Below are 17432 nucleotides of genomic sequence, written 5' to 3'. Positions count from 1 at the left end.
CAACTCAAAATTTCATAAAAATTTGCACTGAAAGGCTGTTTTTGCAAGTTACAATCCAAACTATTTTGTGACAAACTAAGAAAAATGGGTAAGAATTACACCCAGGTATGAAAAGTCTCACAAGGAGAAAAAGTCAAGGATGCACAAAGATTTCACTTTAACATTTCATTATGCACACACCACTTTTATGCAATGATCCATGTAGAGAGGCAGTGCACTTTCACTGCATAGTCTGTGTTCCCTGAGACTTGCATATCCCTTTCACTCACTGGGACCTCATTTATCTAATAATGAAGAATGTGATAAAAGAATGAAATGCAGGCAGACAACAGCGTAGAAAATTTGAGCCTCCCCCCCCACCTCTGCAACAATTTAGGACTCCCTTGATGCATTTATTTTTGCTTTTCAAATACTTCAAAGCAATCTGTTACAGAGGAAATTTGTCCTGGACTTAGTAGGCCCACAACAAGTACAGATCTCCACAAAAAGACCTACCCTACTGCAAGCATCTAAACACAACCAAAGATCTCCTTAATAATTTAAGTCAATAACTCCTAACACAAACCAGCAGTTACTCTACCATCTCAACTTATCTCAAAACTACATGTAGCTCAGTAGTAGTTTGGCTAATCTTTCCCTAGCATACTTGCCAGCTTGTCTCTGGAACCTATTATCCTTTCTCTCTTTTGCACTACCACTGCATTTCCAACCACTGCTGCCACAGCAAAATGTCTGAAACAGCAGCAATTGACAAATGTCACTGTTTTATTATTAAACCTCAAGTCTTTTAATGAAAATATCAATTTTGTAAACCAAAGGCAAATATATAGCGAAATGGGGTTTTCTGCACTTCAACTTGAAAAAGTAAAACTTTTGAAATTAAATGCTTTTTGAGTACTAGAATTTACTAATGACACATGAAATCCCATTAACATGCTATGTGCTTTCAGCCATATGAAGTGAGAAGTTCACATGAGAATCAATACGTATAATAATGCATTAGGCCATCTTGCTTTCATAACAAGAAGTTAATGTGTTTGCCTCATATGTTTGTGTTTATCATGGATTGTGAGTTCCCCTCAACAGTGCTGGATTCCATAGCAAACACTGCATTAACAGCTCACCTAGTTAATGAGGAAGACTTAACACTACATCTGAAAGGCTAAAACTGTCCTCCCAAGAGAAACTGAATACAATTAGAGAGATTAACAGATCTGCCTTAAAATGTCACTTTAATTTTTATATCCTGTAAAGCTGATGTTATCTATTTGGCACAAATATTTTAGGTAAGATTTTTTTTTAGATAAAATTTTTTCAAAAGACAAAAAAATATTGCCTGCTCTTTTGAACTTTGTTTTCAAAAATGCTTCCCTGAGTGTTTTAAACAGAAGCTAAAGGCAAAATGCTTCCTTATAAATATGTTATAATAATATACATGTTGCCTCTCACTCTGGGCAAAATATTTGATAAACTATTAACTATAAACAATAAGAAAAATGTGTTTGTCAGCACAGGACGCTATGTTGTCAGTGGTGCAGGCTGGAGAACAACACACAGTACTGCCACTCCTTCAACTTTCAAAGCATGTCTTTATGACCAGAGGCACACTCTACAGTATTTGTCATAACTCCAACAACAACAGAAGAGTCCATTATAACACAGTTGTCAACGTGGTAAAGCACTACTGTAGAACCAACCCTCTCTTTAGAAGAGCTTACAGGATCTGTAACTACTACTTTGCAAAGTCTCTCACAACAAGTTTCTCCCTCCCTCTCCTCCTACCCTGCTCTTCTTACTACCTTCTTCTCTTCTCATATTTCTTCACACGGTCACAGGCAGCAAGGCAGTATGGGCTAGAGTCTCTAAAATTATTGCAACCACAGTCAATTTAAGAATGTTTACAGGAGGTTCAGCTCCTGGCAAAAGAGAGCCTGCCAAGAAGAATCCAAGAAATTCTACAGGGCTGGATGAAGACCAGTTTTACAGGAAATAAAGAATGCTCTTTGAGAAGAGATGCATTATTACTCCTCCATCTCATATCTGCAAGCCCAACTCTGGATGTGGCAATCATAATCAATCACTGAAGTCATCACATGACACTGGTGGACAGAAATACTATCTTCTTTTCCCAAAAAGGCATGTACAGGTCTTCCACAATTTCTCGTATAGACAGGAAAATCCCCATTGACAAAAACCACATTTGAGACAGCAGGTACTTCTGGATGGGCTGTCAGTGAATGAATGGAATGCATGAAGTTATAGCACTTTAAATGGGGGCTCCTGGCAATGTGCCAAACCCTCTCATCCAGCAGGTGCCAGGTCTCTATCAAAATATTAACATACTGTGGTGAGGATGGGCAGTGAGAGGAATATATACATACCTTGCTAGGACACAGCTTGAGCTGACATGCACACACATGGAAACATGGGTGCTCCCATAGAATGTGCACACCACCTCACACTGAAAAGCTGTTATTCATTACCATGCTTGATGAAGTTCAACTGTTCGTATGACAGGCAGAGGGGTATACCTAAAAAGTGTGGACCTTGTGGTGAAGAGACAAAAGAGCACCACTCCCCTATCAACAGGAGAAGGATAAAGTAGAAGAACGGGTAGTAACCAGTCTGTTTTTTATGTCCAAACTGAGTCTAAAGCAGGAAATGGCCCATATGAAACTTTGCAGTTGTTTCTCCGTATTTCTCCCTTCCAAGAAAAAAAAAGCCCAAAACAAATCTTGAAGACATGTGTCCACATCTGGACACACAGATGGACCTCATCTTCCACTTGAACTAGACAGATAAGAAGGATGTGCATACCACATGAAACGTGGTATTCAGAAATGCATACTTCAATATGCTGCAACCTTTTAGGAAATGAAGTTGTGGCCCTAGACATAAGAACTAAACAAATGACTGTTTTTTTACATTTCTGTTTCTCAAGCAACAGTGGGGAAATTTGTCAGATGAATTCCTCAAAGATAAAAGCTTTTAACACTCAGACTAAGTAACTGCTATCCAGAGCCACATATACTATTTCCATTCAGGGAAGATCAGCCACACAGATTCCATACCGAAAAACATTCAGTTTGGCCCATAGAGAACAAAACCTCTTCAGTATTTTTGGCTCACTGAACAATAAATGTAACATCCACTTTCGGTATTCACAAATACATTAACACTACTACTTTCAGGTCTGACACCAAAAACTGTCAAACTCTCTGGCAGCAATTATAACAAAAGGGAAAACATCCAAATTTCCAACCACTGACTTCATGATTCTGATTGTTCTGGAAAAGGAACGTGCTTCAAGCAAAAAGCCTAATGATATTCTGACATTTCTAAGTTAAAAAATAACAAATAGAGGAACTCGCTAATTTTATTTATAAACAAACTCACCAACTAATCTCAGGAAAGAGGAGAAATGCACTGAAGAAAAATAAATAGCAAATAAGTAGACTTGAACTACTTAAGTAAGATCCCATATTTTATTCATTACTTACATTCTGACAGGTCCAGTAAAGCCCTGTAGAAAATCCACTATTTTCCACAAAGGCAAACCCTACCAGGTTCAGATTACAAAACCTTCTAAGCCTACTATTATTAAAGTACTGACTGTATTTGGCTTTACATAGACAAAACATGTATATACCATTTACATATTTAAGGAAGTTGAACAATTTCTCAAAACAATGCTTGATTAACTTTCCTGCCTTCCCTTCAGCAGACAGGAGCTCTTATTTTTAGTGCTCTAGGATGGAGTGCATTCAAGCAGCAACACACAGCTCTGCAATGTGTAATTTGCTTTGCAAACTAAACAAGCCTACATTCTATTGATTCATGTGTACACCAAACACTAAAGTAATAGATTTTTCTGCTAATAATTATGTTTACATGTAATTTTTAACGCATTGACTTACAGTAAAGGAGCTGCAATGCAGTTCTTTAAGGCTGAACTCAACAACTGAAAGCAGTCGTGTCTGAACTACAGATTATCTGTAATACTTAAAACCCTTAAAACCTACCCAGACACACACACACGAACACAGATTCCTCTCAAAATAACAATGATACTCTACATCAAAGGTTTTTTCCCACATATCACAGCTCCTGCATAACTACCTAAAAATTTTACTGCATATAAGCAAAGGGAAAACCTCTGACAAGCATGGGGGAAGAAATGCCTTAAATTAGGTCTGTCTCTGAAGGAACAACAGTCTGAGCTACCACAAAGCTGATCTGTCTTTCCTGAGCTTTGTCAAACACCTTCTTAGTTGTGTGAAGGAATAAGAAGGGACTACAGGAACTCTGCTTTCTGTCAGAGATGGATGGGACAGAGAGTCTCATGGCTAACTCAAACAAATCGTAACTCCCCCCTTTATCCCAACCTGAAACCTACTGCAGAAGACACAGCACTGACACTCAGCTCATGTACCATTCAACACTAGTTCTGACTGTCAGGTGCAAAGCTGTTTGAGATTTAGTGGCAACAACCCATTTAACATGCACCAAGTAGAGTCCTTCTTCTTTATGTAAATGCAAATTATACAACCATGCTTGCTTTCAGATCCGGGGGAATTTTGTATTCAGCTGATTCAGACAGTAGAAACAACAACTTGGCACCTACTGCAACTAAATTAGAAGCTGTTGATTGTCCTGAGGATACAAAGCACCTATGGTGTTTAATCCTATTTGGATCCCAAGATGTACTCAGCTTGTATCACATGGAATTGTAAATGGTGAGTACTGAACTTAAAACTTACAGTCAGACCCAACATTCATTGCAAAAAAGCTGTGTTATTGCACTCTTTTATTCTCTGTTCCAAAAGATGTCCAAGGCTCTGTCTTAATGCAAGGAAGAGCTTGGATATGTTCCACTTACTCGCTAGGAAACTTAATTTTTTGAATTGTAGTAGTAATATGGCCCAAGCTTCTATGGTAACTATATAATCCACTACTAGTCTAAAAACAAGACTATCATTAAGAGAATGTGTACAACTTCTCATTCTCATCGGCAGGGTAAACTTGTGTCTCAACAGGCTGAGCTTTACCTGGAATGTGAAACAATAAATTCAACACCCTTCTCCCATGGTGCTTTGACAGAGCTGTAGGATGGTTTTGGATCATCCAGTTCCAACCCCTCTGTCATGGGCTGAGACACCTTTCAGCAGACCAGGTTACTCAAAGCCCCATCCAACACCACCAGGATCACTGCAAGGGACAGGGCATTCACAGCTTCTCTGGGCAACCAGCTCCAGTATCTTACCACCCCCTCACAATAAAGAATTGCTTCCTAATATTGAACCTAAACCTATATCCTCTTGCATTTTCAAGCCCTTGCTGCTGGTCATATCACATCCTTGTAAGAAGTCCCTCTCCTGCTCTCCTGAATGCCTTCTTTAGGTATTGGAAGGTGTTCCGAAAGCCTTCTCTTCTCCAGGCTGAACCATCAGCCTGTTGTCAAAGCAGAGGTGCTCCAGCAGCCCCTGAACTAACAGGTCAATGTCCTCCTCATGTTGGGGGCCCCAGAGCTGAATACGTATTTTGATATATTATCAAGCTGTATTTTGCTATCCTAAAAATGACCATTAAAAACTAGGGCTCCTGGATTTAATGAGGCACTCATCTGATATTCTCTCTGACACCAAGCAGAAGACATATTCAGCTTTATCAAAATCAAGAAGCGAGATGAAGGTAATGATAAAGTGGTATATTAATATATAAGGGGTTCAAGTTCTGTCTAGCTTTCTTAATTAGTCAAAAGTAGAAACAAAACAATGGCTTATTTTCTTTCATATAAACTCATCAACAAACAACACAGTCAGGAACTCTAGTAACATCATACTGAATGGCAAAGCTAACTTGGATATAAAATAAAAATGACAGTAATGTTAAAACAGTTTTTAGTGAGTTGAAAGTTAAGATAACGAACAGTAGAACATCAATGGCTCAGAATTACAAAACCAGAACACCTAGCTCACCTTCCAGGTGGAATTCCTCTTTTTGTAAGATCTATTCGTACTTTCTCTCCCACATGTCTGTAAACCTCTACAATGGCTAGTATGGCAGCATCTCTCACCTGTGAAGACAGTTTAAATTGTTAATTTCAGGGTTACAGAAACCAAAACAACATTTGCTGACAGGCCACTAATCTTACAGTCTCTATGGCCCTGTATGCCAATTCAGTTGAAACACCGAGGACGAAAAGGAAAGGAAATACAACTGTTACATCAAGATGGCATTTGTTCCAAATTAGAGCATCCCCAGATGGTAAAAAATCCTAGAAGTAACAGCTTTAGAGGGAATTTCTGGGTCTGACATAAGAATAGCATTTGTGGAAAAAACATGCTTTATCTAGGACTTGCTCACAGCAGGCAATACTTTCAAAAGTTAGCTTCTGCACTCAGTCTTGACATTTCATCTTGCTTTCATCTGTTTCTACACACAGCAAGGTCCTTTGGAAGACTAAGACTGCCCACAAGAGTGGACCAAAGCGATCAGCATTTTCTTTACTTATTTCAACTGGAATCAGATGGCATGACATCAGCACAACAAAGGGAACAGGGCAGGACAGTGGAAGGGGAAAGAACAGTTAAAGAAAGGAGATAGAGTGCCTCTTTAAAAATTTTAAACCATGGTCATCACAATAAAAACTGCTAAAAACGCATTTTAGTAAATACCATTACTCTCTATAAAGAATGTCTGCAATGACTTTAGTATTGTTCTTTGCAGCAGTTCAAACTAAACACACAATTGCTCTAGCAAGATGTGAACTATGTCTTTACTAATGATCAGCAAAACAGGACAAATTCTCAACAGAATTTCTCTAGAACAGAGCAGTGCTATGCAGCACAGAGGAGACAAGAACTTCACTGCATTCAGAAATTAAGCATAAGGACCAATACTGTTTATAAGCCCATCTCCTATCAATATTATCTTCCCCCTCACTGCATTCAAAGTCTTTTCTCTCAAACAACTTCAAATAAATCAAGATAGTTTAACCATTGCCACTGGAAGATTTTCTGAAGTTCACATGTCACCATTATGAACTACTTCCCGATTTTCACTGCAGATGTTCTTGCTTACTTTAATGAATTTAATGACAATCCTTGCATGTTCTCAAATGCCATTTGGGTTCCAATTGGAAAATAATTATACGTAATATTGTTATTTTCAGCAAATTTGGCAAGCTATCGCAGGTTTCATGTAAGGGCTGCTTCTGAAGGTCATTTTTTGTGTCAAAAACTTTTTTTATTTATTTCCTTTCAACATGCTCTGTAAGAAACAACTACTTTCAGTAATTACTAGTTTCAGCTTCTGAAGACAAAACTAAAGGGACCAGTATATCACGATACTGCTGCCTTTGCAACTCTACTTTCATCTTCCAGTGGATGGACTGATTAAGAAGAAGTTTGGTTTCCTTTTTCTCATGGTAGAAAATAATGATCTGCTGTACACAAGCACTCTTATCAGCTTTCCTTTAAATAATTATATTTATTTTGCTTTCACAGCTCTGTCAAAGTATAGTTGTTCAAGGGCCAGTGAGTAAGGTGAAATCCTTACCTGACTGTTGGAGTCACCAAAAGCTATACACAGATGTGGTACCAACTTGCTGAGGATTAATGGGTGTGCACCATAACTAAAAAAACAAGAAGTGTATTTTTTTAAGAAAAAGCCAGAAAATAATTTTTGCAAAAGAGAACTTTTGGCTTAGATTTTGGCTTAGATAGAATACAAAGTGACATCAATCAAGCTCTGACTCTCTCTTATTAGTCCTTTATCTACTTTTAAATAAGATAAAAATTCTGTAACTTTAGTCTTTCTTTCAGAAAGCCCACTACTTAAGTTGTTTGTTTTTTCCCATGTATTAATTTAATTGAACCAGACTCCCTAAAGAATTACTTTCAAAGAAAAATGACATTCAGAAGAAGGATAGAACCATTACATCGCCATAGAAACAAAAAGCTTACATGTTTAAGGTAGCAACAAGACACAAACACACTCCTTCTCGGGATCGGTAATTCTTGTGTTTAAAACCAACAGCAAGGCGTTCCCAAATGTACTATAAAAGCAGAAATAATGGTCTTTAATTACCAGGAGCACAATACAATGTAATTCTATTCCATATAATTACATTCATAATAGTTGCAAAAAAATAAAAGAAGACAGGTCCACTGGAAAAGTAATAAAATTAACTTATGAAATGCACAATATGGAACACAACACAGATTAATTCTATGCCAAAACAAATTCCTTAAAAACGTCCTTCAGCAGTCTAGTTGAGTATTTTCCAAATTTGAGAAACAGCTTTTAAAACATACAGAATTGTTACAGTTAATGCACACAAAACAAACATTAACAACTACTGACTCAAGCAGAAGTTACTATATTCTTTTTGCTTCATATTCTGTTTCCCTGCCAAAATTTCCTCACATCCATTTCAGCTTGTCCTTATCCATACTCCTTGCTGTCCCACTTCTCCCTTACTTTTGCTTTAGATCTATTTCTTAATTTTTTGATTATTTCTTGTCCCCTTGGTCTAATTCCTGTGCTTCCATTTTTGCTCTGCTTTCTGTTCTCCTCTCTGTGCTGGTGCCGCTTCCTGTGGTGCGATCCCCTGGCTGGCTAAACCCTCGTTCACCTCCTTGCGCACTCGTTTTTCTCTGCCTGCCCCGGCTCTCTGCCTCCCGGCTTTATCCCGTTACCTTTCCATCTCCTTGCCGCGCTCTAGCTGTGTATCAGGGCTTTGGAAGCGCAAACGTGGAGCTGGGGAGCTCGGGGGCTCTCCGTGGGAGCAGATGCAGGGGCTCAGCCTGCAGTTCACTCCAGCTGCAGCGCTGCCATTGCAGCCTGGCCAGCATCCGGGCAGCGTTGCCTAGCAATGGACGGCTGCACACTGCCAGGAGCTGCACACTTCGCAGCCCAGGCACCTCCCTCCTGCCAACTGCACCCCGGAGTGCTGCAACTGCAACCTATAATGACGCCACACAAAGCTGCTAAAATGTATTACATACTAATTATTGCAATCGGCTTTCTGGAAAAAAAAAATAAAAATAAAGCCCTCAAAAACAGCTGTTGATCGACAAAAACAGAGAGCATAAGAGCAGGGAATATGCATCCTCATTATTAATGAGGTAGCACGCTTCAGAGAAGACATAAAATTTTCCAATTAGAGCCCTGCTTGATAATTTTGTCCCATCTGTGTTTTTTTGTTTGTTTGTTTTATACTTCATTGCATTTAGAGAAAACAAACCTTAGACTAGCAGGATATGGTTTGCCAAAACTGCATAGCTTAACAACAAAGAACAGGACTGTACGGAAGAAAACATTCTTCCAATTAAACCCACTGTCACAGACAAACATGGGAAAAAGGAATCTCCTTCCTAGATGTATAAAAATACAGGAAGAGAGGGAACTGGAGACTACTGAAGCAAACAAAGCAGACCAAAGAGAAATTTAGTCTCTCACTGAATTATCCCTTAAGAACTGAATTTTTTTAAGCAGAGAAATTCAAACGGCTGGTTAGAAATTTTAACACTCAGAAGTTCCTAGCAAGAGTTGATGTCAACCTCTATTTCTCCCTTTCCTGCACACTTATACCACTTATATTTTTATGCCTTCCTGCCCATAAACAGTTACATCTAGATCCTGCTCACAAAAGAAACAAAAAACTCCCAAATATCTAAAACAAGTAAAGGATTTAACGACAGGACAAATTAAATATTATTCAACAACATGTTAGAAGAGGCAAGATGAGTTGACTAGAAAGAAATTTACAGGACTTATCCTCAAAAAATTATCCCATTCAGCTCTTCTAAAGGGATGCTTCTCCGCAGCAGGGAGTCTAAAGCTCTGTATTTCAGTGTTGGAGGCACAGGGAAGGCTTCTCTGTTTTGGTCCCTGCTGTGAGGATCATTGATGCTTTTCATCCAAATTTGTAATGACCCATAAGCTCTCCTGAGAGCAGACAACCAAAGCCAGGCTTCTCCCACCCTGGGGAGATTACCAGGAGAGCCATACCTTGTCTTACACACACACGCCCTTCTTGGACTCCACAAACCTCGTATGCTTTCTCACACAGAGTTATCTTCACAGGGGATGGAAACTTCCTTCCATCACCTCTATGTACAGCCTAACAACTCTGCACAAACAAAGGTGGACCAACAATGTAAAGCTTTTCTGACAAGGGCTTAGCACGAAGCAACCACCATCAATTTCTTTATCAGCAACTGTCCAAATGAAGATATCTCCAAGGTCCTCTGCTCTGCACTTGTCCAAATGCTGTTGCTGTAGAGGTTCTGGTCTGTATGCCAGGTATTTGGAAGCATCTTGGGCACAGTAACATATAATTTATGAACTACTGACACTTTGACACAAAAAAATACTTCCATGTCTCTTGGTCAATGAATATGACTGACTCTGCAGCTTGTAAATGGATAAAGGCACATCTTTGTGGATGGTATTACTAAACCCTGATGACTAAATCCCAATCAGACCTGTAGCCAAAGAGAGATAAACATGTTCTATAATAGCCTAGCATGCTACATGTTTTACCAGGCAAACAAAGCAACTGACAATAATTTTCTCATTCCAGATGAAGTCCACAATGTCTTATTCACTGCACACAAACATTCAAACTTGTATCTATGAATAAACAAAGCCGGGAATTAGCACATACAAAAACCCATCTTTTTCCCTATTAACCTCTAGAATTAGAGCTCAGAAACAGATTTTCCACAGGAGCTAAAAACTCAAACATTAAGTTCCTACTCACATCCAGGCTCTTCCAAATAACATCACTATTCAAGAATATAATCTTGTTAAACAGTCCTCCATTTCTCAGACTTGGAGTTGAGATATAAGATTAAGCACTCGGAAGCCACATAATGCTTAGAACTGAAGGTTGAGTCAAGCAAGCCTCCTTACAACCAAAAATGACAAGCCAGAGGGCATTTTATCCCCACATGAGTTTGTCCATGGTTCACAGAGCATCGCTGTCATACAGCTAGAAAGCCAAATTCTCTTAAGTTAGAAAATGTGCACCTTAACTGAAGGACTAGTTCTACATGTTCAAGTACAAATCTAATTTTAAATAAATTTGGAGCTAATTAAACTTATTTATTCCCATTGTCCAAACCAAGAAGATGCTTCAAACATGCTTTAATTAACAAAGCCCTGTCACATGGCATAAAAACATCTACTCAGATTTTAGCTGTGATATGCATAATATGCCAAATCACATCGTGCCAAGATTTTTATCTTTAGCTGAATAATACATCACTGTCAATCCATTAAGAGTATCTTTAACATTTACACCATTAACAGTCACCATAATATTGTGATGTGTTCAAAGTTCATACAAAAGTCATAAGCTCACTGGAGGCCTCCATCTGAATCTGCATTAAGCAATCATACCATGGGTGGTGCTGCTTCACACATCAATTTCAATATAAGATTCTGTGCTTGCTCTCGAACTTGGTCTTTGGCATCTCCCATACGATCTATCAAAGGCAGGAGAACTACAGGAGAGAGGAAAAAAAGAGAAAGTAAAAAAGATTAAGCACTCAATGGAGATTTTCTAATGCTTAAAGATATTTTCTGAAACAGATATAATATACATGTCATTCAAAAATAAAAGCTGAATTTAAGTAGGCCACAATATTTTGAAGTCTCAAGTGCATTTCTGAGATTTTATAAGACTAATAACAAATGCATAAGGCTGAAATGGAAGAAAACTGTAACTTTCAACAGGTTAAAAAGAAAGCAAGCTTCCCATCTTCAAAACTGTGTAAATGACTTTGATTTCATCTTCAAAAAGTCTTCCAGTTAGCTTCAGAATGTCTGGCTTTTCTAAAAAATAACACTAGGCGTGATGAGTGGCAAATAATTGGAATAGAAATATACAATTACCTTAAAATCAGTGAGACTTTGCTGTTTATTGTAAGAAAAAGAAAGTTTTAAATCCCTTTATTCACACATCGTATCTTCTGGAAAGGCAGCCTTACTTCAGTAAAAGCATTGTTAAAAATTACTATGTTAAAACAAGCATCCTCAAATAATATTTAAGTAAAATTGAATGAGAGCTGATGATTTTCCCACCCTAAAAATAAGTAAAAATCAAAATCAAAGGACTTGCCAATTATTTTTGCTTTTCCAGACAGAAGTTTATAATTACATCAGATAAATGAATGCTATGTCATTAGGAAAGACATCCCAATGAACACGTCACCAGCTCCATGTTGTGCAAGACACACTGCTGTACTGGTTCCCAGTCCTCCATCTGGGCCCCACTCTTTGTGAGATTCTTCCCCTGAGTGCTTTCAGTACCACTTCTCCCAAATGAGGGGTGATGACACAGAGTGTGCTGCCTTCCTTCAAGGAAGCACAACTCATGGAGTTTTTGGAATTGGTGGAGATGTCATCCCTCATGGGATGGTGATTTAAGATATTCCAAGTAAAAAATTTATCTTTACAGCTAAAATAACTTTTTGTTACATTTGGTACTACATCACTGAACACCTGACAGTATTTTACAGTTGCTGCCTGACCTCAACAAACTGCTAAAGAATTTCTAGTCACGAAAGAAGTAACTGTATTTGGCTATTGTTTGAAAAGCAGATCTGAGGTAATTTTATCAGTACTTAATGATTTTATAGTAATAACTAAACAACAGATCTGCTAGCAAAATAAAGGGAACAGAATCATACATTCTGAGGCGGCTTCCTGAGTCCCCTGCTCCTACATTAAAAACAGCAACCCTTTCTATACAATAATTGTTACTAACAAATACACTGCTAAAGTTTGAATTTCCTTTCCTGCAATATCTGAAGTCTTAGTGTCCTAATGTGAGTATTTAATTCTACCGATTCTGAACAGTCCACTAACATCTTCAGCCACCATTATCAAGGTTTTGTGTTTTACAGCTATCTTCTCTACCCTTTCTCCTCTGAAGAAATTAGTACAGCTACTTTAATTTTACAGTTTGAAGAGTCTGGGGGCTTTTTGTTTGGGTTGGAGTGCTGTTGTTTTGATAGTGTTGGACTTTCTGGTTTGGGTTTTTAAGGGGTCTTACGGTTTTGTTTGGTGGTTGGGTTTGGTTTTGGGTTTTTTTTCCACTTTGTAAACAGAGAAAAAAAATCCAGAACTTATGAAGTTATTTTTGGGAGTACACAGCTGACCACTTCCATGAACTTCCAACCACTCACACACCTACTGATTACATTTTTCTCGCCAACAGTACTTTGCATGTCCATTTTCAGCGCTTCTGAACTGACCTTGTCCCCATGCCTTACACTATCAGTGATGTCTCTACACTGACCTGACTGCTGGGCAGCTGAAGGCAATTCTAGCTTTATAGAGAAGGAAACAAACACAGCCAGTGCCAGTCCTGCAGGAACACAGCTCCTTTGTGACTAATTAGCACTCTGAGTCATTTGACGGAGCTGGAGATACCAGGGCTCTGCCCAAATCACCAAGGCAAGCACAGAGAACAGCTACTAAAGCTGCTGACCAGAGATGAGGTCACCGAGTTAAACTAAGCTATGACACAGCCTGCAGATTTTGGTGTGTGAAGCTACTGAACACACCAGCTTTTGTCACTCCTGGAGCTTTGACAGAGGGACAACACACTGTGGGAGCTGTTAAAGGGCCCAAATGGCTGCAGGCTTGGCTTTTTCCCCTTAAAATTCAAGCTTCTGTAAGACCCCATATAAGGCATGATATATTCTGTTTGCACAAGACAAATGAAATTAGGCTGTCGAATGCTGGCAACCACCAGCTGGTTTTCAGTGTGGCTGTTCATCTTTTCTGTCAGAATAAGCTCCAACAGGAAATCATTGGAAGTTTGGTTTCCTATTGATCAAGTTTCAAAACTGAACGTCACTTTGGCTGCTACTGTTCCTTTAAGATGCGCAAGCTTTCTTGCCAGAATTATCGAATTAGTGTCCCTCTTTATACTGCAATGCAAATACATGCATTTGGTTGTATCTGGCATCAGCTTGCAAACTCAATCTCAAAGAGATGTCAGAATTAAAAGAAGGGTGACAAAGGAGAAGTAGGACCATACATGAAGGCTGTATTCAATGTGGCAGCCTCCTAACAAGTTACTCAGTGATGTATATAATTTGTTACATGCAGCCTGGACTCACACATTCCTACTGTTTTATATTAGCCTTACCAAGCTTCTGTTTCCTAGATTCTTCAATTATTCAATTATTTCAAATGCATTTTGGAAAGCCTAATAACAAATGACATCTTTCTGTTATTTATTCCTGCTGATATGCTGAGAAAAACGACACTAAACTTAGGAGATCGTGATTCCTTTTGCAGCTGTTGTTTATTTTTTGTGAAGCAATGTATTCCATTTAACTTGCCTTTTTGCCATATTTTAGCATGTTGTCAAAGCTTCTTACCACTTCCAGCCACTCCTGAGTTTTTCCTGTTAAGATTTCCACATTGTTATACCACAATTTTACAGGTTTTGATTACTGAAGAAAACCTAAAAGTGTAAGCAAAAACGTTCCATAGCGGACATTAATTCTAGCAGCTCTACGTCAAACTGACCTGCTATTTTAGAGAGTCATAGTATATTCTGAGTTGGAAGGGATCCATGAGGATCATTAAGTCTGACTCCTGGCCCTGCAAGGACACCCCAAGAGTTGCACCATGTGCTTGAGAGCATTGTCCAAACACTCCTTGAGCTCTCAGGCTGGTGCTGTGACCACTTCCCTGGGGAGCCTGTTCCAGTGCCCAACCACCCTTTGGGGAAGAACCTTTTCATGATATCCAACCTAAACTGCTCCTAGCCCAACTTCAGGCCATTCCCTCAGGTCCTGCAGCTGTTCACCATAGAGCAGAGATCAGTGCCTGCCCCTCCTCTTTTCTCACAAGGAATTTGTAACTGCAGTGAGGTCTCCCCTCAGTCTCCTCCAGGCTGAACAGACCAAGTGACCTCAGTCACTCCCCACACAGCTTCCTCTCCAGACCCTTCACCATCCTTGTTGGCCTCCTTTGGACACTCTCTAATGCCTTAATGTCTTTTTTATGTTCTGGTGCCACAAACTGCACTCAGTGCTTGAGGTGAGGCCACCCCAGTGCAGAGCAGAGTGAGACAATCACCCCCTTTAATTGGCTGATGATGCTGTGCATCTACATCTGAGCTGCTATTTGTGCCTTTTTCCTTTCTGCTATATCCACAACAGAGGTTATTATCCCATTGGTTTCTTATTCCATTGCCTACTTTCTCTTATCTCGGTAAATCTGAATAAATTTTCATTTCTCCATATTCACTGAATAATTTTATCACCATTATTTGAGACAGTAGATGCGCCAGACAGTAGTGAGTTAAGGCCAAAACCAGCCTTCAGAGTCAGAGCTCAGCCTCAGAGATGAAATATTTATTTCTTCTACCAGGACTGAAGATGATAAAACAAGTAAATCACAGAAATTGCCTAGAATGGCACACAATGCATTTTTAAAAACTTGAACAGTTTAACAATATGACCCCTGCAGCAAAGAATGCCATATGTAGCACAAACAATTTCCTTCTATTACAATTTAACAAAAGTTCCTTCTGGAGCTTTTCAGTTCGTATTGTTGCTTTTTCTTCTCTTCTGACCACTTACACCTGCTGCTCTTTGTATACCTGTAGTCATTTTATGTCTCAGGTCTACCTAATTCTATGAACCAACTACAGATGCTCCACTACTGCAGACTTAGAAAAAAGCATTAAGCAAAAAAGAATCTTTACTGAGGAAACATTATAATCAGTGTTGGCAAAAATTCTGTTACTGAAGTCTTTGAGGACAGAAAGGGATTAAACCTAGGCAGCAATATCTTCATTTCCTCAGAAACCTTGCCAGCTCAGGCAGCAGCATTGAACAGCTGTCATTAGAAAGGAGGGAGGGAAAGAGCTGCCTCTGCAATTAGGGCAGTTTCTGTTCTGAGCAGAATGCACAGGAGAGAAAGGCATCCATCCCACAGGGGCTCCTACAGGGCCAGCCACAGGGCCAGTCTGACAGATCCATGTGGTCAAGGGGCTACTTCTAAGCAAAGAATCATAAGCAGGCTCTCAGAGAGGGCCTCAGTGCTCCCCTCCTCAACTTAAAGTCCAAGCCAGTTTAATCAAAAGCAATTTCAGACATTAATGTGCTTCTTGGGGTCTCTCCAGAAGCTAATTAAGAAGAGCATTAGTGGGCTTAATGACACATAGAGTTCATCAGCGATAGCAGAGATGAAGAAACAAACACTTTTTTTTTTTTTTCACATGATCTATCCATGAGCCTATCAAGGCGTCAGTCTCAGGAACATGAGAACAGTTTTAAAGGCCAAAGAATTTCAAGAAGTGTATTAAACCTGAAAGAAAACTAGAAGACTGTGAACAAATGTTCATGTCACCTTCTGAAATCTTTTAAGTTCTAGGACAGGTTTTTTACAGAACCAGAATAATTAGAATCAAGCAGAAAGCAAAGCAGGCTAGGTTTTCCCCACTCTGAGTTAAAAGCACTGTATTTCTAGGTGTCATACAGTGAAGTGCCCATGGACAGCAAGCAGATGGTATTCTAAATCACAGCCTATCACTCAAGCATGGATCAGTTCAGGTAAAATGAATTCCCACTGCTAATAAACTCCAGCACTAGCTAGCCAGGACAAAAAAAAATACCACCAAACAAAAAAACCTAAAAGCCTGCATAGATTTTTAATTATTTTTTTTTAATTGAAACTTCAGAGAATCTAATCACACAAAGATGAAAGAAGTTGCACCTTTAATCAGTTATGACCTTTAGTTGTGACCATTAACAATAGAGGAAACCAAAGAAAATCTAAGTATTTTCTGAGGTGTTGCAGGAAGTTAGTATTATTGTCACATTTGAAAAGACAAAAGCATCTATTATAGAAAAAAACAATACAAAAAATGGACTGTCCTCTAAAGGCCTTTTCAAAAAAGGAAAAAAAATACTAAACAGCATTTTATTGTTCAAGAAAATCCTACAACAATCCAACACAGCTTTTCCTGAGGTCAGTAAGCTATAAAATGAAAAGGCAGTATCAGACAAAACACCTGACTTGCATTTAGATGCAACAAGGCATCCTTGACACAAGACATCTTTCACATAAATAGAAAAGCCTGCTTTACTTTATCTGAGCAACTCAGTTTCTTGAGTTAATTTCCAAGTTTTCTCTAACACCATAGCTTGGCCATTTTTTTTAAGACAAGACATGGAACAGATAATTTTGAAGGTCTCTTCCAACCTAATTATTCCAAGTTTTATGTTTAGTTGTTCTGCAAGCATTTTTAATCTTGAATCCTCAGCAGAACGTGCCATTGGTCTCAACATTTCAATTAAATTAACAGAAATGAAAAATGAGAATAAAATTCATTCAAGCCTTAACACCTAAAGATCCAGCATTTTTCTACATGCTACATACCCATGGTA

The 17432-nt window shown here is 38.8% G+C and overlaps 1 protein-coding gene across 21 annotated transcripts in view; it reads right to left on the bottom strand.

Annotated features, from left to right (window-relative positions):
* Positions 1-17432, bottom strand: part of CLASP2 (cytoplasmic linker associated protein 2) — a 146223-nt gene that overhangs the window by 109739 nt on the left and 19052 nt on the right. For all 21 annotated transcript variants that reach the window (XM_058832630.1, XM_058832646.1, XM_058832636.1 and 18 more), the window contains exons 3-6: positions 11413-11516; positions 7968-8059; positions 7561-7636; positions 5979-6076 (exon numbers count right to left, since the gene is read on the bottom strand). In XM_058832630.1, coding sequence (XP_058688613.1) covers positions 5979-6076; positions 7561-7636; positions 7968-8059; positions 11413-11516 — 370 coding nt within the window. The remainder of the gene's footprint in view (positions 1-5978; positions 6077-7560; positions 7637-7967; positions 8060-11412; positions 11517-17432) is intronic.

This window comes from Poecile atricapillus, chromosome 2 (genome assembly GCF_030490865.1).
Source record: "Poecile atricapillus isolate bPoeAtr1 chromosome 2, bPoeAtr1.hap1, whole genome shotgun sequence".
In the NCBI taxonomy this organism is placed as follows: domain Eukaryota; kingdom Metazoa; phylum Chordata; class Aves; order Passeriformes; family Paridae; genus Poecile; species Poecile atricapillus.
This window is presented reverse-complemented; position numbering and strand designations above follow the sequence as displayed.